The sequence below is a fragment of the Schistocerca cancellata genome, chromosome 2 (assembly GCF_023864275.1).
Source record: "Schistocerca cancellata isolate TAMUIC-IGC-003103 chromosome 2, iqSchCanc2.1, whole genome shotgun sequence".
Classification (NCBI taxonomy): domain Eukaryota; kingdom Metazoa; phylum Arthropoda; class Insecta; order Orthoptera; family Acrididae; genus Schistocerca; species Schistocerca cancellata.
The window spans coordinates 832,703,904-832,731,089 of record NC_064627.1 but is presented as its reverse complement, the minus strand read 5'-3'; the positions used below and the strand labels follow the sequence as shown (position 1 = coordinate 832,731,089).

Sequence of the window (27,186 nt, the reverse complement as noted above, 5' to 3'; positions counted from 1 at the left end):
CCGCTACTGCTCTTACTACCCGTCCAGACTGTCGCGGAGGTTCTTTTTCCCTCTTGGCGCTTGCCTTGGCACTTTTTTCTCCCTGCTGTTGAAACCGCTACCCTTCGTCCACTTTTCGCCCTCTATCTATCTCATCGATGCGACCATATTAGCGAGTAATCCTACCCATACGGACATGTGACATCACTCGCACGGAAACACAGACAGCCATTTATCCCTCACTCCATCTGAGAGTGGAGCAGGAAAGGGAGTAACTAGCAGTGGTACAAGCTATCCTCCACCATCACACCATATGGTAGCTCGCAGGGTATGTGTGTAGATATAGATGCAGATGTAGACTACAACGTCGAAAACTATTTTGCCTGAGACTATGCAGGGCTTGTTTTCGTTGGTGATTTTTAGCGTTGTTGGACTGCACGTGGTCACGAAGAATCCTGGACTGTACGGAAATCGCTCAACGGACTGTAAGCAGGCACCAGGAGAATCAAGAGCAACTTGAAGAACTGGGACGTACTGGAGGAAGGAACGAAGACGACAAGGATTTTGGAGACGGAGTTCAATCTCAGATTTGGAAAGAACAGGACAAGAAATTGGTCGTGGCCTTTGAAAGGAACCATTTCAGCGTTATCCTGGAAGAGGGAGGGGCGCCTTTTGGATGGGACGAACCTCAGACTACAGTACACACAACTGACTGTCCATTACACCAAGATGGCTGTTTTTATCAAAAAATTGTTCAAATGGCTCTGAGCACTATGGGACTCAACATCTATGATCGTAAGTCCCCTAGAACTTAGGGCTACTTAAACCTAAATAACCTAAGGACATCACACAACACCCAGTCATCACGAGGCGCTGTTTTCGTCCTGTAACAGTATGTGCGCTGATCTGAAACTTACTGCCACACTGAAACTGTGTGCCGGATCGGAACTCGAACTTGGGACTTTCGCCTTTCGTGAGCAAGTGCTCTATCGGCTGAGCTATTTTCTTTTTTCCGTTCTATGTTCTTCGGCTTGTTTTTCCCCTTTTTTCTTTTCTTCTTTTTTAATCTTAATTTTTGATACTAAAGTTTATATTTACAACGGAAAAAAGAAAAAAAGAATGCCCCTTCTAAGGTGTTATGATATTCTTTCTGATCCAGTAAAGGCTATTAACATTACAGGAGCGTCGTCAGTCCTCATTGAATTCCAACTTGTATTCCTCGTCAATGCAAACCAAGAGAGATGATTATAAATATTTGGAACCGCTGAAAATAATTTCTGCAGCACCTTTATCGCATTACTCAACGTTTCTGTTGCACATAAGATTGAAATTCCAATGTCCTTCATAGCTTTGGTTATCAAAGAGTGTGTGAAATGAACCACCTAGCAAGTGTCCCTGGGATCATGTGCCAGAGTAGGTCGAAAGTGATGTTCAAGTCGATGGTGGTAAGGCTCGTTCCGGTAATTAAAGTGAATTTTTTCTTGTCCATGTCCAAATTGCTTTTTTATCTGAAAAAATGAATTTAGGCTATCCTGTAACTGACACCTTCTGCAGAGACGATTTGGTGTTCGATAGAGGTTGTGTACATCTACACATCTACATCATACTCCGCAAACCACCTAATGGTGTGTGGCGGAGGGTAGTTTTGTACCACTGAGACCTCCAACTCTCATGCATTGTCGGTAAGCCTCTGTACTGGCTCTAATTTCTCGAATTTCATCCCTGTGGTCTTTAGCGAGATATATATGGGGGGAAGTAATATGTTGTCCGCCTCTTCCCGGAAAGTGCTCCCTCGAAATTTCAATAGTAAACGAGAGGTTTACTATTGATGCACAACGCCTCTCTTGTCTGCCTTTGGCCTTTGTTGAGCATCTCTGTAACGCTCTCGCGCTGGCGTAACGATCCCGTGACGAAACGCCCCTCTCTTCGTTGGATCTTCTCTGTCTCTTCTATCAGTGGTACCTGGTAGGATCCCAGATAGATGAACAAGCACCCTATAAGCCGCTTCCTTTGTCGATGAGTTACATTTCCTTAAGCTTCTTCCTATGAGTCCGAGTCTGGCATCTGCTTTTCCCACTGTTTGTTTTATGTTGTCATTCCACTTAAGGCCGCTCCTGATAGTTACTCGTAGATATTTTACAGTAGATGCTGTATCCAGCGGTTTGTCATCAATAGTATAGCTTTACAGTAGTGGGTTTCGTCTCCTGTGTAAGTGCAATGTGTTACATTTACTTACGTTCAGGCTCAACTGCCAGAGCCTGCACCATCCATCAGTTATCTGAGGTCATTCTGCAAATCGTTACGATTTTAAGGCGCTGCTACTTTGTTATAGACTATCGTATCATCTGCGAACAGCCTTAAAGAGTATCCGATGCTTTCTACGAGATCATTTACATGTATTTTAACAATAACGGTCCTATCACATTTCCTTGAGGTACTCCGGAAATTGTCTTTACATCTGTCGATTTTGTTCCGTTAAGAGCGACGTGTTGTATTATGTCTGCAAAGAAGTTTTGAAGTCTGCTCCGATACTCGATAAACTCTTTGTTTCCACTAAACTGCAGGGCGGGACAGGTCCAACGTCTTTCTGAAGTCAAGGAACAAGGCATCAACCTGAGCGCCGATGTCCACGGCGCTGTGGATCCCATGCATTAACAGAGCGAGCAGAGTTTCGCGGCATCCCTGCGGAACCGATGTTGATATTTATAGAGGAGATTTCATTCTCCAAAAACGTCATAATTCTTGAGCATGGAACATGTTCTATAATTCTTCAACAGATTGACGTCAAGGACATAGATCTGTAATTCTGTTCATTTGGCCTACGGCCCTTCTTAAAAACGAAAATGGCCCGTGCTTTCTTCCACTCCCCAGGTCCCCTTGACTGATCAAGTGATTTACGATAAATTACTGCTAGAAGGGGAGCAATTTCTTTCGCAAAATCTTTGTAGGCTCTTCTACGTATCACATCGGATCCTGACTCCTTTCCACTACCAAGCGGTTATAGCTGTTTTTCTATTCCGCGATCGGTTATGGCAATATCTGCCATTTCGATGTTCGTACGACTGTTGAAAGGAGGGATAGTGTTACGATCTTCCGCCGTGAAACAATTTCGGACGAACGAATTCAGTATTTCGGTCTTCTCTCTTATATCCACTGTTTCGGTGACAATATGGTCACTGAGGGAATGACTAGATGATTTTGACCGACTTACTGATTTTACATACGACAAAAACCTGCTAGGGTTTTCACTCAGATAGGTTAACAAAATTTTACTTTCAAACTCATTGAGCGCTATCCTCATTGCTCTCCTTACGCTCATTTTTCGCTTCGCTCAGCTTTTAAGTGTCAGCTAGGTCTTTCTAATCCCTTAAGACCTTACTCGGAATATACTTGTCTAGAGCATATTGGACGACGCCTTCGCATTTTTTTCCATTTGTTCTCGACTCCTTCGTCCTCATCGCCGAATATTTGACGCTGACTGCTCAGATACTCTGAAATTTGTATCGTGTCACTCTGGCTAAGAAAAAATATCTTCCTACCTTTCTTAATATTCTTTGTAAGACCCGTTTTCATAGTCGCTATCGCAGCCTTATGATCGCTGATACCACCCTCTTCTTTAACTAGTTTGATAAGTTCAGGTCTGTGTGTTGCAGGAGGTCTAAGACGTTACCCTCACGAGCGTGTTCTCTAAATATCTGTTCAAAAGCAATTTTCGGACAAGACATCGAGAACTACGTGACATGAATCCATGTCTTCGGCACCAGTTTTGACAGCATGACACTCCCAATCCATACATGGCTAGTTGAAGTCACCCCTATTACAACGGCTTGATCAGAAAAATTATTAACGATGTTTTGCAAGTTCTGTCTGATGCGCTCTACCATTAGAGCTCCTGGCCCGTGCATCTGATTACCACTTTTGGCCGATCTTTGATACTTAAGTTCACTCAGAGTAATTCGCAATCGGAAACCGTAATAACCTCACAAGATTTTATGGTATTCTTTACTACAACAAACATGGGGCCACCATTGGCGACTAACCTGTCCTTACTATAAATATTCCAATCCGAACTTAGGATTCACTTCACTCTAGTTGGAACCTTCCTATAGCTTACAACCAATCAAATGGATCTGACATCTAACGATAGGATTTTTTGATGGATCTTTCGCCAAACCCAGTTCCAGTCTGTCTGTGGGTGTACTGGTTGTATAGTGTCTGTTAAGTATCTGTTGTTCTTTTGTGTACTGAACTCCAACGCCCAATGGAGGTTGCCCCTCTTTTGAAAATTAGTAAGACTTACCTTTCTGGTTCTTCAGACACCAATACTTAAATAACGCGATGAACATTACATTTAATAACTGAAATATTTTGATGGGAACGGTTAAGTTTCCTTTTACTGAATGAAAATCGAATCCTCCTAACAACATTAATTTTCGTCTGATTAGCAAGATATAAACTTATGTTTGTGCATTCATATAGAAAATTGTCAAATTTCGTTGTGGTGAACTCGTAATACCAAAGTAACACAAAATATGTAATCAATATGTGGCGCAACTGCCTTCTCGAAGACCTCGAGGCAAACTTACTTCCGATGATCCGAAAATAACTTAGTAATATTCGTTACGAGCAGAAGTGATACACAGTGAAATATTGATTTCATCAGACTCGAAAATATTTAGCTTAGTTTCATCTGCGTAAGGCATTCATGCAAGGCCTTATCGTTGCTCACATCTATCATCTCACAATCTTGGTACTTCCTTTAACTGAACTTATGAAAGATGTCAGTTTGAAATAAAGACGTAAGTTTGCATTAACTTTATTTTTTCCATCTTAAGAAAACAAACGTTATACATAAACGAAACCGATTAGAGTTACATGAAACGTGTACTGCCCTGAGCATAGTCATACAAAGATCAGTTCATCAACATACATTTGAAAACCATGGAAGATGCATAATCTATCTGGTGTATGAAGTGCCAGCTTGCTAATCCTGGCAGAGAATTAAATACTAGAATGAGATTTTCACTCTGCAGCGGAGTGTGCGATGATATGAAACTTCCTGGCAGATTAAAACTGTGTGCCCAACCGAGACTCGAACTCGGTACCTTTGCCTTTCGCGGGCAAGTGCTCTACCATCTCTCTTTTTTTTTTTTTGTAAAGGAACAGGGATGTTGTTTTTATATATTTATTTATTTATTTTCCATAAAGATCACTCTGTTAAAAGGAACATGTAGATTATTTCATGGTATAGTATGTGCATTACATATGGAGCGGTGAGAGAAGCGTCAAATAAGCACACCGACTGCACCCGGCACATCCCAACTGCGTGGGGGGTCGAGGAAGACTGCGTGAAGATAGCTGGCAAAGGTTTTCCCATAGTGTGACCATCTATGAACCTCATTGTGGGCTTGCTGCAAGAAATACCAAAAGTCGAGTCGCGACTTGGCAGCATCCCCATAGAGGTACGCGATCGTCCAACCTTTGATCCAGATGATCGAGTGTGATTTAGTCGCCGGAAAGTAGTCACTCTCCGGATATAAGAAGGAAGCAGGTGTAATATGTTGCGGGGTCACACGGAGGTAGCAAGCCACCATCTGTCTTCCGAGGAGCCATACGTCCTCCACCGCGATACAAGTTAAGCGGTGATGGTCGTCATCCACTTGGCGACATTTCGGGCATAGTGGAGTGTCCACTAGTCCAATTGCATAGAGTCGTTCGTTGGTGTTGAACTTGCCACAGGTGACAGAGAACCACAGTGCCCGAACGAAGGTAGGAAGGAATTTTTGGTGCACATGTCTCCAAATCTTCGGCCAATGCAACTTGGGGTGTTTGAGTTCAATGACATTACGACTTATCCGTAATTGCAGCCAAACATAAAAATCCTTCGCGCATGGTGGTCTCGTGCGCGGAAGCTCGTCTCTGACATAACTAAGTTCCACGATAAATGTTGATACATGCGCAAAATGTGGCGTAATGTTGCCCACCGCTACCGGAGGTGTGAGGGATGCTGGAACTAGGAGATCCAGGAGGCGGGATGTAAGGGAATCACGCCCGCTACGCCATTGCTTGTACATCGTGGCTAGAAGGAGCGCCGTCGCTCGGCAGTGAACATTCGTAAGTCCGAGTCCCCCCTTGTCCGTAGGGAAGTGAGCGGTGTGTATCGCACTTTGAGGGGCGATCCAATCATCACAAAATAGCCTAGTGCTGATTGAAGTCGACGTCCGAGCGTGAGTGGTAGGGGCAGGATCTGCGAAATATGCACCATTCGAGAAACCACATAAGTGTTCAGATATTCGACTCGCTGCAAAGAATCGAGGCGCCGTAGGAGATGTTGTCGGACCATGGTACGTGTTGTCTGTAAAATACGTCGGTAGTTAACTGCCGCAGTATGTTTTACAGATGAGGTAAAGTCTATGCCGAGATAGCGGAATCGTTGCACACAAGGAAACGGACTGATTTCTTCTGGCGTAAGGCCCCTTCCAACCGGCATTGCTGCCGATTTGTTCATGTTCACTGCACTACCCGCCGTCACACTGTGGTCCAACAACAGTTCAAGGACCGTCTTCACCTCTTCTTCAGAACGAACGAGCAGCAGGAGGTCGTCCGCATAGGCACGACATTTGAAGGTGTAGCCCCGCAGTTCCATCCCAGAAAGAGAATTTATTAGCCTCCCAATTAATGGTTCCAACGCTATCGCGAACAGCAGCATCGAAAGAGGGCAGCCCTGGCGAATGGATCGTCGAATTTGAATGGGCCCTGCTATACGCCCATTAACCTGTACCAAGGATTGTGCGCCCCCATAAATCCTTCTAATGAGACCAGTAAAACGGTCTGGAAATCCCATTTGTTCCAGTACAGCGTACAGATAGTTGTGGCGCACCTTATCAAAAGCACTGTCAAAATCAACCGCCACCATCGCCGCTTTAAGCCGGCACTCCTCCGCCAGCGCTATCACATCACGGCATTCGCCAGTGGCTGTTTGCACATTCACCGATCCACCCGGTGTCGTCTGTTCTGGAGAGAGAACGCTACGAATTAACATACGACATCGGGACGCTAGCAACCGTGCAAAGATCTTATAGTCGGCATTAAGCAGGGTGATGGGGCGATAATGTGTGACCGTAATTCCTGGCTTCGGTTTATGTACTGGCACCAAGAGGCCTTCCATAAAAGCCGGTGGAATAGGCGCATCGGAATTTAACATCTCGTTGTACATTTCCGTCCATCGCGGTGCCATTTCGTTGCGAAATTCTCGATAAAATTCAGCAGGAAGTCCATCAATGCCTGGGGACCGGTTCAACGCACCCTTTGCGATCGCATCACGTACTTCCTCACAGCTAATGGCTTCCAGTAAGGTTCCCGCGGCTTCCACCGTCAGTGTACGGGAGACGTACGTGGCTATACGTTCGAGGTCATCGACAGGGGCTGCTTCTTCCCGATAGATGTGTTGGTAATGGTCGACGAATGCAGAGACAACGTCCGCTTGACGCGTCACTCTCCGGTCTTCGCGGGTAATTAATTCCCGTACCAAAACGCGTCGTCGGTGCTTTCGTTCATTCACGACGTGGTGCATGGAAGGAATCTCGTGCATTATCGTATCGTGACATCTGGCGCGCACCATGGTTCCCTGAAGATGTTTCCGAGCTAAAGCCACTAGTTTAGCTTTTATCCTTTTGCGTTCGATCCAGACGTCCTGTCCCGGCGGACCATCGTCCAGGTCGCGCAGCGCTGCAAAATAAAAGTCAGTCGTACGGCGGCGCCATTCTGCCATCTCCCTGCTATATGAGATGAACGTACGGCGAAGCGCCGGTTTAGCACAAGTCAGCCACCAATCAAGCTTCGTCGCATACCTTCCAACCCTTCGCTCGCACATCGTCCATGTCTCAAGGATCCGGTGACGGCATTCAGGATCATGTAGATGTTGAATGTTTAATTTCCACGGGGCCTTACTGTTCCACACCTCTCTACGGGGAAGAAGCACCGTACAGATGTAAGCCCTGTGATCGGAAAATGCCAATGGCCAGCGTTCCGCGTCCTGGACATCATTTGCATGAGCGCGTGAGATATAAATGCGATCTAACCTGCTCGCCGAATGACTTGTCACATAGGTGTATCCCGGTGCATCTCCATGTCGTAATTCCCACGTGTCACTAAGTACAAGGTCGTTGACAACGATTCGCAACTCTTGGCTGATGTTTGCTTGCAGCCATTGGTCTTTCGGGCTGAGAACACAGTTGAAATCTCCACCAATTATTACACATTCATAACGTCCATGGAAAAGTGGGGCAATGTCTTCTGCATAAAATCGCGCCCTTTCCCGCCGCCGATTGTTTCCCGACGGTGCATAAAGATTGATGATGCGTGTCCCAAACGTCGTGAAAGCCATTCCCCTAGCCGAGGGAAGGTAACACACGTTTTCCACTGGGAAGCCATCTCGCACGTAAACTGCCACCCCACTCCCATTGTGATCTCCATGTGACGAATAGGATTGGTAGCCTGCGATGTATGGGAGTGCAGCTATGTGGACTTCCTGCAGCAAAGCAATATCCACATCAGATGCCCAAATCGTTTCCTTCAGTAGGTGTATTTTGGCCGGTGAACGCACGTCATTGATATTTAATGTCGCAATACGGTTCGCATGGCGTTGAATCCCACTCTGTCGATGCGCAACACCATCTCCCTGCATCGGCGCTGGGGACTGAGTTATAAGACGTTCTCTCGCCCCTCTCCCTTCACCTTCAGCAATTATTAGGCCGTCTTCGTGAGTGCCGGCTGCCTCTGTATGACGTCCGGCGCTTCCTCAATATCGTCATACCACATCTTTGCAGGCGGTAATATATTCGTGTCCATTGCCACAGCATCTGCTTTGGGAGAGCCAATTGGTTGTGATTCCTCTTCAGCATCACCACGTCCCGGTACCGTCAATGTGACAGACCGCTGCGGGTCTGATCGAACAGTTTCCATTGCCTCATCCTGTTTCGTAGAGGCTGTTGTGTCGTCTTGGTCCACAGGCACATCGTCGTCGGGGCAAGGGGAGTCATCCCTAGGAGATGTCGTGCGACGACGCCGTTTCCTCCTTTTCGGGGAACGTTGTTTGCGCGATCTTCCTTCCGTGTCCTCAGATTGTAGGGAATCACGGCTGCCCGACAGAAAAGCATCCGTAGGAACAGGAAGTGTTTCGAGTCCCATCGTTGTACTCGGCGGGAGTTCGGTCGAAACTGATGTTGTCGTCACAGAGTGCGTTCCAGACGGTACAGCATCCGTAGTGGCTGGAACTGCTTCATGTACTATCGGTGTGCTTGGTGGGAGTTCGGTCTCATCGGATGTTGTCGCCGCAGATTGTATGCTCGATGGAGCAGCAACCTCTGTCATCCCGACGTCTGCTACAAGGTTTCGGAGAGTGCCATCTTCCACCAGGGCTGTGTCTTTTCGGTCATCAGCGGACGCAGTGAGGGCTTTGGAATAGGTGATCGGAAGTACTGTCATCGCCGGCGACGGCTCCCGCACATCTGAAGGCAGTTGCGTAATCCGCCGTTGCATACAGTTCGACCTGAGGTGTCCCTCCTGGCCACAGCCAGAACATGTACGTGGTTGACTATCGTAAATCACCACCGCCCGACAACCACCAATTGTCAGATAGGACGGTACATGCTTCTGAAGATCAATAGCGATCTGTCGCACTCCATTAAGAACTGGGTACGTGGCGAATTGTGTCCAGCGTTCTGCTGTGTGACCATGTACCGTGCCGTATGGCTTAAAAGCCTCGATAACTTCGTCAGCCGGGAGCTCAAAAGGCAGCTCAAAAACACGTATTGTCCGTACACCCAGACCAGCATGTTCTACAGTTACCGTGCCGACATTCCCGTCACTATGGCAAAATCGGAGACCTGCTTTTGTCGCCTGTAGAATTCTCTCACACGCCGCGTCATTTACCATCTTAACATACACCGTGGGACTAACGATGGACAGATGAATTCCGACAATATCGTTTGGCGGTATCTTGACGTCCTCTCGAATGAATCGTTCCACTGCTAAAGCCTTTGGTCGTTCGTAGCCTTTGCAGAAAGTGAATCGTAATGTAGTTTTCCTGTACTTGTTCGCCATGATCGTTGTTACTAGCCCGCGCGCAGACTAAGTCCACAAGTAAACAAACACTCGCACACGCCGCACAGGCGGAAGTAGCGGACCTCCGCTTCGCACGGCCGCTAGCGCCGAACTGCTACCATCTGAGCTACCGAAGCACGACTCACGCCCGGTCCTCACAGCTTTACTTCTGCCAGTATCTCGTCTCCTACCTTCCAAACTTTACAGAAGCTCTCCTGCGAACCTTGCAGAACCTGGCAGAAGTAAAGCTGTGAGGACCGGGCGCGAGTCGTGCTTCGGTAGCTCAGATGGTAGAGCACTTGCCCGCGAAAGGCGAAGGTCCCGAGTTCGAGTCTCGGTTCGGAATTAAATACTGTTCATACACAGAATGTAATCTGCTCCAGCGCTAATCACGAAACCATCCCGTCACAACATTCAATGTCTGAGCCACATAAATCTCGACAAGCCAACATGGCTCGCCCCACATTTAATAATGGAAAAGTATTACCTTTTGATCGGGTATAGTTATATGGGACTAAAACACTTCACACATACAAACCATTGCTCCTTTCATATATACATGTCTCTTTCTTTTCCTAAATATGTATAAATAAATGCAGCCACTTTCAATGGCGCGCCATTTGACATCATAAGAAAATCCACATTATCACTAGCACAACAAGGAATAGAATAGGGAGAAGACATAATTTTGTTATCCTTCTAAACTTGGAAATCAAACTTAACGTATGCGCGTAGTCGCTTCTCAGTGGCTTACAAGGGGAGGGTGGGTCATCGATTTTGGTCAGGTTTTGCAAGGACTTCTATACTGAAGACAAAGAGACACATGTTTCGGCCTTTTGCTAGACACTCTAGTTTTCGAAAAACTAGAAGTTAATGACGGAAAATCATATTTTCAATACTTTACATTGAAATATCGTCTGAAGCTAAACACTTTTATTAATATAATACTGGGTCCAAAGTTAATAATATTCGAGTTATTGAAGTTTTCCTGTTTTCATGCTGTAGATTGGGTATGCTCATTGTGGGTACCTAGCGGAGCCAGATCGAAAGTTCAGCGGTCAAGGCAATAAACTACCAAACTGCTGGTCCGTGTTGGATTATTGGTGGTGACTTTTTTCATTCTGTATTTTTTCCGGTATATCTGATAGTATTTTGACAATGGGCATACCTTTCTTTCCTTTTATTTCAAGTAAAACATCGGGGCGAGGGATTAATAATCAAGTACATATAATGTACTGACAGTTATTTTCATAGTGGTACATAACGCGCTACGTAGGACTTCCGTAGATGACGATAGCCGACCGGCACAGTGAAAGTGATATCACCGAAATGTACCTCTTTTTTTTCAATCGCGTGACATTTACTTTTTCGAACAGGTAAAGAATTTCATCGCACAACTTCAAAATCATGCGACGTCATAGCAAGCAGCGAATTTCATGATGGTCCTTAACCAGATGTCCACGCCTGTCTTTCAAGATGTACTGTTATATCCTTGGTAAGCATCCAAATTGATATATGACAGATCTACTTTTAGCAGTGTGAAATAGAAATGTTTTCCATGAACAATGTACCAGAAAACATGGCAATGCGGAGAGATTTCGCTCGTGTGTTGCACATGGTGCGAGAAATATTAATGTTTGCCTGTTTCCATTATAAGTTTCACCACACTGCGAGAACGCTCACGAATAGACGGTCACTTTGGATTACGCAACAATATACTTTGGATATATTTTTGCACCATGTATCACGATTAAAATAGCTGCCAATACACTGTACATACTTATTTGATTATTAATAACACTTCCGGACGTTTTACTTTAAAAAAAAGACAGAAATGTATTCCGATTATCAGAACATTATCAGATATATCAAAAAAAAATATCGAATGGAGAAAGAACCGAGCACGAAACAGCAGCCTAGACTGCTATTTATTTTATTTTTTTATTTTTTCGTGCAGCTGACAACCAGGCCTCTGACCGGTCACAATAATCTATCGTGCCGTCGAGCACTCGACCGTCGAACTCACTCTGCTAGACACATGGAATCATGAGTACCCTACCTACAGCACGAACACAAAAACGGTAAACACGAAGAATATTAAAATTGGACCCCATGTTATATTAACAAAAAATGTATACATTTCCACGTTCTTTCGATGTACAGCATTGAAAATATTATTTTCCTTCATCAGCTTCGACATCCATTTCTTTAAAAAACTAGGGAGTGTCTAGTAAACAACCGACACACGTCTCTTTTTATTTTCAACATAGAACGTCCTTGCAAAGCAAACCCTCCACTTGTTAGCCTCTCACACCCCAAAGAAGTACACCAGCTGCATCATACTCTCCTTACCATGTGTATGAAGTCGTACGTTAACAGTTGTATGCAATGAAAGTGAAGTGTGAAGGCAAGAACAGAGAACAGTCTTTAAAGCAGCTAGTAACCGATTTACAAGCCAAAGCCTTTCTAAGTGGGAAAAAAACTTAATCAGTGACAGACCTGCAGGTGCGTTCACCATCACAAAGGCTGCCGAGGCGCTAGTCAATCTGCCTGGTGTTCGCAGTAAACAAGTTACGGGATTGAGGGTTCTCGGTCTGCTAATTGCTAGCAAACTGATGCTTCCGGAAATCGCTCTTTTTCTGCCATCAATTCGATAGCAGATTAATACAAAGATGTGAGATTTCATTTGTAATTTCGCTCTTACGAGTATTTATTTCAAGCATTTAACATTCGAGTTATTTGTGGTACCGTATAGTTGCTTATACGCCGAGAATATCGGGTGCGATCGCTTCAACATAAAAGCAAGCTCTTTTTTTTTGCGATATAGGAACGAGCGTCTATTTACGGAGAAGAAAATGCGTGTGGATGTGATTGTAAGAAATTACCTTAGGAAGATTATGTAAAAGTACGGTTGGAACATCCATTTAGCCTCTAAACCTTGAAAATTTTGGAAATCTCTTATAATAGTATCATATAAATCGACGACATCTTCAACTGGCGACAGATAGCGCTTCAGGCAGTCATATAGGTCATGACTGCGCAACATTTAGCTAATTTGTTTATTAGTTTATATTTGATTGGGTAACCTAAGGGTAGAGATAAAGACATTTAGATATGTATTATTGCTATATAGTGTATTATTTATTTATTTGCTGAAACAAATCTACATGTACCTTTGGCACTAAAATTAATACTAGTTTTCACAACGTTAGTATTATTACTATATACTGTATTATTTATTTATTTGTTGAAACTAATCTACATGTACCTTTGGCACTAAAATTAATAATAGTTTTCGCAACGTTATAAACCAAAACATTATTTGCTACACTCTTACGTGTTTAGTCGACAAGTAACACAAAACAAATGTTAGTGACAGCTACTTTTTCAAATTAGAATCGGGATTTGTGCTGCGGTTTCTGCATTGAGATACAGAACTAATAACGGTTCCGTTGGAGGCTCATACTGAAAGTCGTAAGCAGCCGCTTGCTGCAACTACATTTCTTACAACGAAATAAAAACCACTGTGTTATGATAATCTTCAGACTTCAGACTGTGCGCTCACACACTGTATGTCATTAACTTCTTTCACGTTAACATAGGCTATGTTTACGAAATGCCCGACATCAGTGTTTCGTTTAGCCACCGTGCTGTACCTGAACTTCTAGTTAAAGACGAAAAATGAGCAGCTGAGTTCCGCCTCAGATGTCAATGAGCATATCAAGTATTGGTGGAGGGGTGCGGTCTCCGAATAATAATCGAAAGTTGATCGAGCATGCGAATGTATGTGCGAAGATGCCAACAGTGTTAGGAGAGGCGAGTGTGGGAACACTTGTGATGCGGGGGACAGAACACGAACCCCCGCTGTGGGGCTGTGTGTGTGTGTGTGTGTGTGTGTGTGTGTGTGTGTGTGTTTGTGTGTACAGAGTAGTTTGTACTGAGAAATTACTGTTAAGAAAACAAATCGATACAAGTGCACCGTATCAAAGATACCTAGCACTGAAGTTAGGCAATCAGGATGTTGTGTTTGCAAATTAAAGCGACCTACCAGAGACACTGTCCCCAAAAGCCTTCTTCATTTGGTTTCCTAAAATCGAACAAGACAATGATACAACAGTTAGACATGAGACGGTAGTGAGAATCTAACCCGCGCCAAACGCCGAGCAGACTCTAGCTCTATCATCTACGCTTTGAAAACAACTGACAGTAATTGTACCTAGCGGGCCGCTTGAATCTGCGCGCGCAGTGGTCTGATTGGCTAACTTTAACGCTAATTAACTCGGAAACGGCACAAAGTATCGAATTATTTTGTTTTCACAATTATTTCTCTGCTCAACCTACCCTGCAACACCCTTACAAGCTTTTCTGGCTTTTTCTGACCAGGTCGACCTCGACCACCTGTGACTGCCTGCAGGGTACACTGAGCGAGGGACGAGTTGAGGATACAGTTGCGTCACTGGCCATGAAATTGGAAAATTGCGACAGTAGCTCGGGAGTGCGGGAAGTGGTTCGTAGCCCAGACTAATGAAAATTTATTACCCCTATGGTCCCATGTTTATTGATGAAAAACGACTAAGTTCCGTGAACTGTCATATGAAATTGTTTTTCAGAGATATTGGGATTAAGGAGACGATTTTTTGACGTGTCATAAGACTGGCGAAGAAAACGGGCTCTGCCATTACCGTCTGAAACAAAACACCAGATTAGGGAATGGCACCGTTTGGAATCGTCATAAAAAAAGAAAAGCGAGGTAGTGTCTTCTGGGTTGCATTGTGGCCGATATGATCAGACCTCGACAGATCGGTACAATCGTCAGCTGCAAACGGACACTTTTACATCTCTGTAGTGTTCGGACCTTGACCACCGCGGCACAACGTATCGAATTTTTTTCTTCACAATTATTTCTCTGCGCAACCTACCCCGCAACATCCTTAGAAGCTTTTCAGACTGTTTCTGACCAGGTCGTCCTCGACCACCTGTGACTGCCTGCAGGGCACGGTGCAGTGCAGGAAGTGGTTCGTAGCTCAAATTAACGTAAACACACTAGTGGGACAATAGTCGTGCCACAGTGTGAAAGTTTTCCAATGCTAGGTCTTTCCGAGTCGGCGCCTACCGTCTACCAGCTTTTCGGTCCCATGAACAACTGACTGCAAGGCAGACGCTACGAAATACCTGACATCCAGTAAGTAGGGTGACACTGTCTTCTGGCAGCCAGAATGACCTCAGACACGAAGGATTTTAGAACTTACACAATAATTAGGAAAGTTTATGCAGAGAAATTGAGACGGCATTAAAAAGTATCATAAAAATCTGTCGATTATGTTCATGTACGTATTCTGTCCAAAAAATCATTGGATGGCTGATGACTTTCAGTATGAGCCGCGTAAAATCAGTTTGTGTGTGTGTGTGTGTGTGTGTGTGTGTGTGTGTGTGTGTATGTGTGTGTGTGTGCGTGCGTGTGTGTGTGTGTGTGTGTGTGTGTGTGTGTGTACACAGCCAGTGTTGGTGCAAACTTGGATTCAATGGAAGGCCTGAGAGAATGGAGCAGGCGGCGGGCGCCCTCACTGCAGGTTTGGAGGGTAGACCACCTCCTCGATGAGACCGTCGTCCGCCAGCCACACAGAGCCGGACTTCGCCTCCCGGATCACCCTCAGCAGCGCCTCAGCCATGAACTCGGGCCTGCAAACACGTCGACGACATCAGTTACACACAGCTGCTTCGCTCCTGCTTTCCATATTATTTTATTTGGTTCAAATGGCTCTAAGCACTATGGGACTTAACATCTGAGGTCACCAGTCCCCTAGACTCAGAACTACTTAAACCGAACTAACCTAAGGGTATCACACACATCCATGCCCGAGGCAGGATTTGAACCTGCGACCATAGCACGCGGTTCCAGACTGAAGCGTGGAGAACCGTTCGGTCACAACGACCGGCTTTATTTTATTTAGGCAAACCGTATGATCATCACACTGCACAATGCAAAATTCAAACCACGTGAGACCTTGGCTACAGTAATCTACACTACTGGCCATTAAAATTGCTACACCACGAAGATGACGTGCTACAGGCGCGAAATTTAACCTACAGGAAGAAGATGCTGTGATATGCAAATGATTAGCTTTTCAGAGCATTCACACAACGTTGCCGCCGGTGGCGACACCTACAACGTGCTGACATGAGGAAAGTTTCCATCCGCTTTCTCATAAACAAACAGCAGTTGCCTGGTAAAACGTCGTTGTGATGCCTCGTGTAAGGAGGGGAAATGCGTACTATCACGTTTCCGACTCTGATAAAGGTCGGTTTGTAGCCTATCGCGATTTTTTCGTATCGCGACATTGCTGCTAGCGTTGGTCGAGATCCAATGACTGTTAGCAGAATATGGAATCGGTGGGTTCAGGACCGTAATACGGAACGTCGTGCTGGATCCCAACGGCCTCGTATCACTAGCAGTCGAGATGACAGGCATTTTATCCGCATGGCTGTAACGGATCGTGCAGCCACGTCTCGATCCCTGAGTCAACAGATGGGGACGTTTGCAAGACAACAACCATCTACACGAACAGTTCGACGACGTTTGCAGCAGCATGGACTATCAGCTCGCAGACCGTGGCTGCGGTTACGCTTGACGCTGCATCACAGACAGGAGCGCCTGCGATGGTGTACTCAACGACGAACCTGGGTGAACGAATGGCAAAACGTCATTTATTCGGATGAATCCAGGTTCTGTTTACAGCATCATGATGGTCGCATCCGTATTTGGCGACATCGCAGTGAACGCACATTTGAAGCGTGTATTCGTCATGGCCATACTGGCGTATCACTCGGCGTGATGGTATGTGGTGCCATTAGTTACACGTCTCGGTCACCTCTTGTTCGCATTGACGGCACTTTCAACAGCGAACGTTACATTTCAGTTGTGCTACGACCCGTGGCTCTACCCTTCATTCGATCCCTGCGAATCCCTACATTTCAGTAGGATAATGCACGACCGCATGTTGCAGGTCCTGTACGGGCCTTTCTGGATACAGAAAATGTTCGACTGCTGCCCTGGCCAGCACATTCTCCAGATCTCTCACCAACTGAAAACGTCTGGTCAATGGTGGCCGAGCAACTGCTCGTCACAATTACGCCAGTCACTACTCTTGATGAACTGTGATATCGTGTTGAATCTGCATGGGCAGCTGTACCTGTACACGCCATCCAGGCTCTGTTTGACTCAATGCCCAGGCATTATCAGTGCCATTATTACGGCCAGAGGTGGTTGTTCTGGGTACTGATTTCTCAGGATCTGTGCATCCAAATTGCATGAAAATGTAATCACACGTCAGTTCTAGTATAATATATTTGTCCAATGAATAGCCGTTTATCAACTGCCTTTCTTCTTGGTGTAGGAATTTTAATGGCCAGTAGTCCTAGTTGTAGCAAGTGCAAGTGTGAAGATTAGTCAAGAGTGAGAGTGATCAGTTGACTGTGAAGTATTAATAATAGTAATTCATAGTAATTTCTCAGTAAAAATATATCTTCGAGACTCGTAGCAATTGACTTGATTACTTTTTGTAGCACCTGTTTATTTGACCTGTGACTGATTTTACACTTCTAAGATAATAAACTAAAGCCACTTATCTACAAAAGCAAGACTCTTTTGAATCCTTAAAACCCATTATCAGGTGCTTAAGTTGCCATTTCATATGTATTAGTACACAGCATTTCCCATTAGTCCTCTTTCACAGGTACAATTTTAACTGATTCAGCCGTGGCTTCTTCGGAGACATTGTGTATTGTATAAAAGAAACGAAATAATGCTCATACACACAGATACAATTTTAACTGATTCAGCCGTGGCTTCTTGGGAGACATTGTGTATTGTATAAAAGAAACGAAATACTGCTTATATGAACGAAGTCGTATCGGTCATTTCAGAGCTCAGAGAAAGACATGTCTTGAATAATTACGAAGACAGTCGTTTGAGAAGCCCCCGACCAGCATGCTGAGCAGTCCTGAACAAGTGTGTTACGATATAAAGCTTGAAAGAGTTATGGAAAGCTGATCTTAGAGATATGAAGTAAATGTATCAATAACCACTGATACACATTCCAGATTTGTTTGCACTAGTCTGTATAAAGCAAAGATGGGAAAGGCAATTGTAGAGGCGATGGACTGAAAACGAAGAGAGGATTAGAGTTTAGTATCCCATTGACAGTAAGGACATTATAGACAGAGCGCAATGTGGTATTGAGGAAAGATGGGGAAGGAAATCGGCCATTTCCTTTCAATGGAATCATCCCAGCATTTGCCTTAAGCGATTTAAGGAAATCATGGAAAACCGAAATCTGGATGACCAGACGCGGATTAGAACTCTTGTCCTCCCGAATGTGAGTTCTGAGTGGGTTTTGTAATAAATATTTCAAGGCAGACTCGGTGTGGTGTGGCAAACACCAATTTTCAACATTTCACCTTATGGAGCAAGTACCGTGGAACATGTCAAAAGAATGATAAAAATCCATGTGCAGATGCACGTCAATCTTTGTGTGTCGTACAAACAGACAGACATTCATCAACAAATAAATTAGCCATACACCAAACAATAAATATGAAATAAATTGAAATTCATTATACCGAGTTTCTAAATACTGTAAACAGTCATATTGAAATGCAGGATCCGTGCAAACAGAAATTTAATTTGAGATAATTTGATACGTATTTCAAAATATAGGACTGCGTCCAAGAAGTCATGGCGGCCAGAGTGGTCAACAGAGATTATTACAGTATCCAATGTGCAGCAGAAAAATCTGAGAACATACATTCTAAAGGATAGCAGAGGCAATTAAACAGCAGGAAGGCTCTGCCATGAAGAACTACATGGAAGCATCAAATCAGAAATTTCTCTCAAGAGCATGTAACGAGACGTCTAGTGAACAAGGTGTTGGTCTGATGGCTTCTGTAGCTTCATCACACATCAGTTGGTCAATGTCAAAAATGTGGTATCTAACAAAGCTCGCAAACCCCATCATAAATGGTAGTGACAGTCATCTCGACAAGTACTTGTACAGTTACAAATTCCAATATATATAACTATTGCTGAAAAAATGGCAAGCATTTGGTATAAAGGAATTCATATGTTCACTGAAGCGTGCAGAGAACGCGTCATTGCATGAGCCACAAATAAAGATCAAGCTGTATGTCACGCTACAGATTCAATCTTAGCTGATAAAGGTAAGCAAATATGTGCAAGGAGAGATACTGATAAAGGAAAACGTATTGCTGCATTTTCCATTGATAAAGCAACACGTGACAAACTTAAACTGGATGCTGGGATAAATTTCCAGTAGCTTATGAACGTTGCTCATCATCCATTAGAGAGAGAGAAAGAGCGTTTAAAATCATGCATTCAGTCATCATTGTTGGTAGCTAAACATGGTCTGAAACAGAAAAGAATATGATAAAAAGAAGAAGACTTGTTAAATCGCCACAGGTCCAACCGCTACCTCAAATGAGATTATCTGGAATTCTTCCATTCATAATTCCCTCTGTGACAGGGTTTCCAACTGTTGGGTCATTAGCTGGAGGAGTAGCAACATTCACCTGGACGGCGAGAAATTCAAAAAGCGTTCAAGAATTGCTTGAGGAGATAAAAAGACACACTGGGATGATGGAATCTGTAATTATTTGAAACTATACCGACGTGGATTGGGATTTTTCATTACTTCTGAGTGACAGATAAACTCCTCTAGCTATACTACCCAATAGATAGCTTAGAAATAACGACGTGCTTAAATTTGTCAAGAAGGTCCTCATTCTAAGATTTATTGGAGTGTTCATATGAAAACTGTTGCGTAAAATCATGAGAATAACGAAGGAATGTAGAAACGTAAATTTGGATGTTGTGGGAAGACCTGAACTCAGTGCATCCCATATGTGAAAAACTGAAATAATGTCTACTACTTTGATTCATTTGAAGACTTAAACCCACCTGAATAACTGTGTTATTACTTTACCAACAGTCGTGCGTTCTACAATTTTTATGCTGTCAGAACTTCAGTACAAACATGGATATACAATTATATCTCAAGTTCCTCCTGATAGCTGCAAAGAGGAAGACGAAGAACCATATATAAAAAACAATCACTACACCTCCATTCACCAGTTGAGTTTTAGGTATGATGTCGTACACTCTGAATTTAAAAGGGTAATCTTCAGTTCTAGGTACAAATTACTTAAGAGATCAACATAAACATAATTTCCGCCCTTTTTACTGCTCATGAAAGCCACATATTGCATGTTGTACCGCCATACAGCGAGACCTTCAGAGGTGGTGGTCCAGATTTCTGTACACACTGGTACCTCTAATACCCAATAGCACGTCCTCTCGCATTGATGCGTGCCTGTATTCGTCGCGACGTATTATCCACGAGTTCATCAAAGCCCTGTTGGTCCAGATTGTCCCACTCCTCAACGGCGATTCGGCGTAGATCCCTCAGAGTGGTTGGTGGGTCACGTCGGCCATAAACAGCCCTTTTCAATCCATCCCAGGCATGTTGGGTAGGGTTCATGTCTAGAGAACATGCTGGCCGCTGTAGTCGAGCGATGTCGTTATCCTGAAGGAAGTCATTCACAAGATGTGTACGATGGGGGCGCGAATTGTTGTCCATGAAGACGAATGCCTTGCCAATACGCTGCCGAAATGGTTGCACTATCGGTTGGAGTCTGGCATTCACGTATCGTACAGCCGTTACGGCGTCTTCCATGACCACCAGCGGCGTACGTTGGCCCCACATAATGCCCCCCCCCCCCAAAACATCAGGGAACCTCCACCTTGCTGCATTCGCCGGACAGTGTGTCTAAGGCGTTAGGCCTGACCGGGTTGCCTCCAAACAAGTCTCCGACGATTGTCTGGTTGAAGGCTTATGCGACACTAATCGGTGAATAGAACGTGATGCCAATTCTGAGCGGTTCTTTCGGCATGTTGCTGGGTCTGTATGTAGCGTGCTGCATGGTGTCGTTGTTGCAAAGACGGACCCACCATAGGCGTCGGGAGTGAAGTTGCGCTTCGTGCAGCCTACTGCGCACAGTTTGAGTCGTAACACGACGTCCTGTGGCTGCACGAAAAGCATTATTCAACATGGTGGCGTTGCTGTCAGGGTTCCTCCGAGCCATAATCCGTATGTAGCGGTCATCCACTGCAGTAGTAGCCCTTGGGCGGCCTGAGCGAGGCATGTCATCGACAGTTCCTGTCTCTCTGTATCTCCTCCACGTCCGAACAACATCGCTTCGGTTCACTCTGAGACGCCTGGACACTTCCCTTGTTGAGAGCCCTTCTTGGCAGAATGTAACAATGAGGACGCGATCGAATCGCGGTATTGACCGTCTAGGCATGGTTGAACTGCAGACAACACGAGCCGTGTACCTCCTTCCTGGTGGAATGACTGGAACTGATCGGCTGTCGGACCCCTCCATCTAATAGCCGCTGCTCATGCAGGGTTGTTTACATCTTTGGCTGGTTTAGTGACATCTCTGAAAGTCAAAGGGACTGTGTCTGTGATACAATATCCACAGTCAACATCTGTTTTCAGGAGTTCTGGGAATCTGGGTGATGCAAAACTTTTTTTGATGTATGTAGATTCTACAAGGGTTCAAGATACATGGAAATACCATTACACTTAAAACTGAAAGAAGAACATCACAAGAGATAATAGACTTTGGACAGGAAGTTCTATTGGACCCCCTAGTAGAGGTACTGCCGAGTAACACGATTTGCATCAAATGCAATATTGCGACAAATCTCAGTGATAAATAGATTCACACACTCGATGTATTCTGCCCGACCCGTGGGTCCAGGATATAATGTCGTTGAGATACCAGTCAATGTCATCTACCTTCCAGTCACTGCTCATACATAAGACAGTCTTGAGTTGAATACTATACACTAAGATGGACATATTGCGGACTTTTATGGTTAAGAAATCGTAATATGTTTAGACTCGAAGCAGCAGAGGGTACAGTGTAAAACTGATGTACAAAAACCACCAGTGTACCGCCACACAGCGAAAATAAAATGTACTAACACAGAAGAACTAAAGCCTCATTAATTCACAAAGCTTGAAAACATGTCATGATGTCACTCAATATAACTGCCCCAGTGGACTATGATAAATGGATTGTGTAACAAGAATGATTCTTGCACAGGCCTTTACTTCAGCAACATTTAATAACAAAGACGGAATAAGGTTTCTCATTCAGCCCGAGGGTGCTTTAAAAATTCCAAGCAACAGTTTCCTAAGCTTAGAAGGAACATTCGTTAAAACAGATGGGACTCCCACATTAGCATCATATCTTGTACATAATGCCTTCAGATTCATGTTTCAGGAAATAAGATATGAAGTGAATGGTGTTAAAATCAGCCATATGAAAAACATCAAAAAATGAAAAAAGCATCTTTCCATGTATTCCACTTAGGCCACTAGTGGGATATTTTGAAGACATGAACGATGTTATCGCCAATGTGAAACGAGAATTCATCTTGGTGCTAAGTGCAACGTATAGCAGTGCTTACATTCAACAAATGTCTACATCCCAAGATATAAAATTTGTGATTGGTAATGCTCTATCGAATATTGTTCATATTTCAGTAATTTATGAGGAATGCGGAAGCCTTTTAAAGATGTTGGGTATGGGAGTTCAATTGCCATTAAATACACATCTATGGGAATTGTTTGAATACCCCATACTAACGAATATCACCAGAAAAGTGTCGACTATTAAAACAGAAACCATCTAGAAATGCCTGAATTCATGGCGCACTGAAAACTGTCAGGAAGACAAACCTGAAATGTGATTCAAGCAAATTCAACAATTGTAAACTAACCAATGCCAAAGTTTATTTTAATTCAGAGTCGCACTCATATGGTAATTTACAACAAGATAGAGTTATAACGTAGCTTGCTGTTTGATATGTCTAAAAGGTTTTGCTTTTCTTATATTATTGACTGAAAGAACAGGAATTTGAATACGTGCTGAATCCATGGGAATTTAAGAAGTTAACACACATTGTTATAATAGATTGTGAAAGAGAATGAATCTGTAAAACTGGGTCCCATCAAAGTTTCTGTAGCACTCGAAGCTTCAGGAAACTTCACATCAAATACAGTAGGATATGTGTTAATACTAAATGACTGTGTGTTAAATAGACACTGCTTACAGGAACTGTACAAAATCTCATAAATGTGTACATGTAGCAGCAGCTCCAAAGCGTTTAAATATGGTATCTCAAAGCGCAAACATTGTTATTGATACTCAAGGTTTCTGCAGTAAACGTGGATAATTCATATTTAAGGATATAGAGTATGTCGACATCAAAGTTTTCTGGGTATGGTACCGCGCCATAATGTATAAAACTGCAGCAGCAGTAGTTTAATACATTATGACTTTTATGTCGACTGACTCTGGCCGCAGAAGCCTACGCATTTATATTAGCTATAGGGTATGTTGCATTCACATATGTTAGACATGTTGTTACAAGAGTCTCCATAAAATTTGCGTCACAGAAACCGTTTAGAGATTTGAAATGATGCAACATGTGGAAAAAAGCCCTATGGTTAACATGTAATTATTAACTGGAATGCTCTGGGATGACATACGTGGATGTGATCACGGCACTCAGAACCTTCGACCATACAGGTACAATAAATGTGTACTATATGTAAAAGGTTCTAAGAAAGCTTTGTGGACGTGTAATATTCACAAATGCTCCACAACATGGACCTTGGGAATATCAACAGCTCACATATACCTCTTGCCACCTATGTAACTGCAATTCGACAGCCAGGGGCTATGAATTGCATTCTGATAAGTAATAAATACGATGTGAGGTTTCTTTCCATTCATTACAGATAACGATGAAAATCAGCTGTTTCTGCTTCTAGAGGGAAGGAGGGGGTAGCTGCTGAATGAGGCACCTGTGACATAAATAGAACATTTATTGGGTGTGAGAGCATGGGAATGGATGGGGCTGTAGGGTAAACGTCACTTGCCCCATGAAGAATGTCTCCATAAGTTTCAATACTGTTATTGTTGCTACTACCTAAAAACTGTGCATACACGACACTTATCTATTTTTATTTTTCAGGAATTTTGGATGATGAGTCGCTGCTGTGGACTCTGCAACAAGAACCCAGGACGAATGCCATTTTCTGTATCTGGTTTATACTGGGCTTCAGAATTGCCATCCAGCAATTCATCTAGGGCTTCAGAACCGGCACCCAGAAACTCATCACGGACGCCAGAGCCCACACCCAGGTCATCTTGAAATTTAGAACTGACACTCCCCTCATTATCTAGATACGCTTATTATAGCAATCCATCTCCATCGGCCAACAGCGGGTCTTAGACCTGCCCTGTCGCAGCAGTTAAGTGTACCAGGTATGTGATGCTATACGAGGGCAGTTCAATAAGTAATGCAACACATTTTTTTTCTCGGCCAATTTTGGTTGAAAAAACCGGAAATTTCTTGTGGAATATTTTCAAACATTCCCGCTTCGTCTCGTATAGTTTCATTGGCTTCCGACAGGTGGCAGCGCTGTACGGAGCTGTTAAAATGGCGTCTGTAACGGATGTGCGTTGCAAACAACGGGCAGTGATCGAGTTTCTTTTGGCGGAAAACCAGGGCATCTCAGATATTCATAGGCGCTTGCAGAATGTCTACGGTGATCTGGCAGTGGACAAAAGCACTGTGAGTCGTTGGGCAAAGCGTGTGTCATCATCGCCGCAAGGTCAAGCAAGCCTGTCTGATCTCCCGCGTGCGGGCCGGCCGTGCACAGCTGTGACTCCTGCAATGGCGGAGCGTGCGAACACACTCGTTCGAGATGATCGACGGATCACCGTCAAACAACTCAGTGCTCAACTTGACATCTCTGTTGGTAGTGCTGTCACAATTGTTCACCAGTTGGGATATTCAAAGGTTTGTTCCCGCTGGGTCCCTCGTTGTCTAACCGAACACCATAAAGAGCAAAGGAGAACCATCTGTGCGGAATTGCTTGCTCGTCATGTGGCTGAGGGTGACAATTTCTTGTCAAAGATTGTTACAGGCGATGAAACATGGGTTCATCACTTCGAACCTGAAACAAAACGGCAATCAATGGAGCGGCGCCACACCCACTCCCCTACCAAGAAAAAGTTTAAAGCCATACCCTCAGCCGGTAAAGTCATGGTTACAGTCTTCTGGGACGCTGAAGGGGTTATTCTGTTCGATGTCCTTCCCCATGGTCAAACGATCAACTCTGAAGTGTATTGTGCTACTCTTCAGAAATTGAAGAAACGACTTCAGCGTGTTCGTAGGCACAAAAATCTGAACGAACTTCTCCTTCTTCATGACAACGCAAGGCCTCACACAAGTCTTCGCACCCGAGAGGAGCTCACAAAACTTCAGTGGACTGTTCTTCCTCATGCACCCTACAGCCCCGATCTCGCACCGTCGGATTTCCATATGTTTGGCCCAATGAAGGACGCAATCCGTGGGAGGCACTACGCGGATGATGAAGAAGTTATTGATGCAGTACGACGTTGGCTCCGACATCGACCAGTGGAATGGTACCGTGCAGGCATACAGGCCCTCATTTCAAGGTGGCGTAAGACCGTAGCATTGAATGGAGATTACGTTGAAAAATAGTGTTGTGTAGCTTAAAGATTGGGGAATAACCTGGTGTATTTCAATGCTGAATAAAACAACCCCTGTTTCAGAAAAAAATGTGTTGCATTACTTATTGAACTGCCCTCGTAGAATTACCATTTACAGTGATTGATACACTTAGGGATAAGTTCTTGCATCTCTGGATCAAGAATTCGGCTGGGTATCAAGATCCAGTCCTGCTTCTCAGAGCATTTCAATCTATTTGCAAATGAAAGATTTCCAAGATCCATGATGACTTATGATATCCTACCATAAAGTGTATTGCTACAATATATTGCCACTTTGCTATACCAAAGAATGGTATCGTTACAATGTCCATATGCTAGTGTGGGCAGGTTGGTATGATATTGTGAGGTGCTCCAGTAGCAGAGTAGCATGAAAAATCTGTTAAAAATATGATACGTTACAAAGAAAGAGATCTTCCCAGAAGAATATCTGGTTTCGCATCAAGGCTCTTCTCAATTGTGTTACCTGATATATCTACGTTCTCCAGTAAACTTCCCTATGACGCCATAATGGATGCAGAACGTGAGCACCCAATGTGTGCTTGTCAGCAATTTACTATCTCAGACATAGTTGAATACGCAAGGTTCTACCTGGACACCGATGTGCACCTGCTTTCAGATGTGTTCAACAGTTCCAGAGCGAATGCGTTACAACTTACAGTCTGGATCTTACTTACTATCACAATGTCGTCTGAGTTATCGTGGCATGCAACGCACAAAATCAAATGTACCGAATTCAACCTTTTAACTAATGTCAACGTATTGTTGTTCTTCGAGCGCAGAATTCATGAGGATTTTTTAGTGCATTCATAGACACACCAAGGTAAACAGCCCATTAGTTGGTGACTTGTTCAACATCACCATCCATCCTTTACTTGGACGTTAAAAATTTACATGGGTTTGCCATGCAACAATTTCTACCTATTGGAGGGTTTTGGTGGCTAATTCATGCTGAAATTGATGGAATGGATTTTTTGATGTCCAGACGATTCTGTTGTAGGATATGTCTTGGAGGTAGGCTTGGCTGTCGTAATGATATACGTGACAAGCGTAGTGATTTGCTGCTTCATCCAGAGCATCTAATTCCGCGACATGTTCCCATCTACAAGTTGATGACAAAGCTGGGTGACAAAAATGGGCATGGAAATGTCTCAGTTTGGCTATGAAACTGATGAGAATCACTCATTTTATTCAGTTCAACCAGACCCCCTGGTTGAAGTGATACATAGATTTAAACACTGGTAAAAGATAATCTGTATAGTGTGCACTTGTGAAATGTTTTTATAAATTAGTGAACAACACGATTTTTGGCAAGATAATGAAGATAATTCGAGAACACCACGACGTTAAATTAGTCAGCAATTAGGACAGAGGAAGAGGTGAGCAAAATAATGAATCGCCTTAATCCCTAAG

The 27,186-nt window shown here is 43.9% G+C and overlaps 2 protein-coding genes across 3 annotated transcripts in view; one reads left to right on the top strand and one right to left on the bottom strand.

Moving 5' to 3' along the window:
• The window catches only part of LOC126162730 (tudor and KH domain-containing protein homolog), a 393,959-nt gene that overhangs the window by 175,984 nt on the left and 190,789 nt on the right, over window positions 1–27,186 (top strand). The window contains exon 2 of the mRNA XM_049919393.1: window positions 24,209–24,501. The gene's annotated coding sequence lies outside the window, so the exon portion shown is untranslated. The remainder of the gene's footprint in view (window positions 1–24,208; window positions 24,502–27,186) is intronic.
• The window catches only part of LOC126162732 (15-hydroxyprostaglandin dehydrogenase [NAD(+)]-like), a 119,868-nt gene continuing 108,223 nt past the window's right edge, over window positions 15,542–27,186 (bottom strand). For both annotated transcript variants that reach the window (XM_049919396.1, XM_049919395.1), the window contains exon 7: window positions 15,542–15,762. In XM_049919396.1, the coding sequence (XP_049775353.1) occupies window positions 15,645–15,762 (118 nt within the window). In that variant the 3' untranslated portion in view covers window positions 15,542–15,644. The remainder of the gene's footprint in view (window positions 15,763–27,186) is intronic.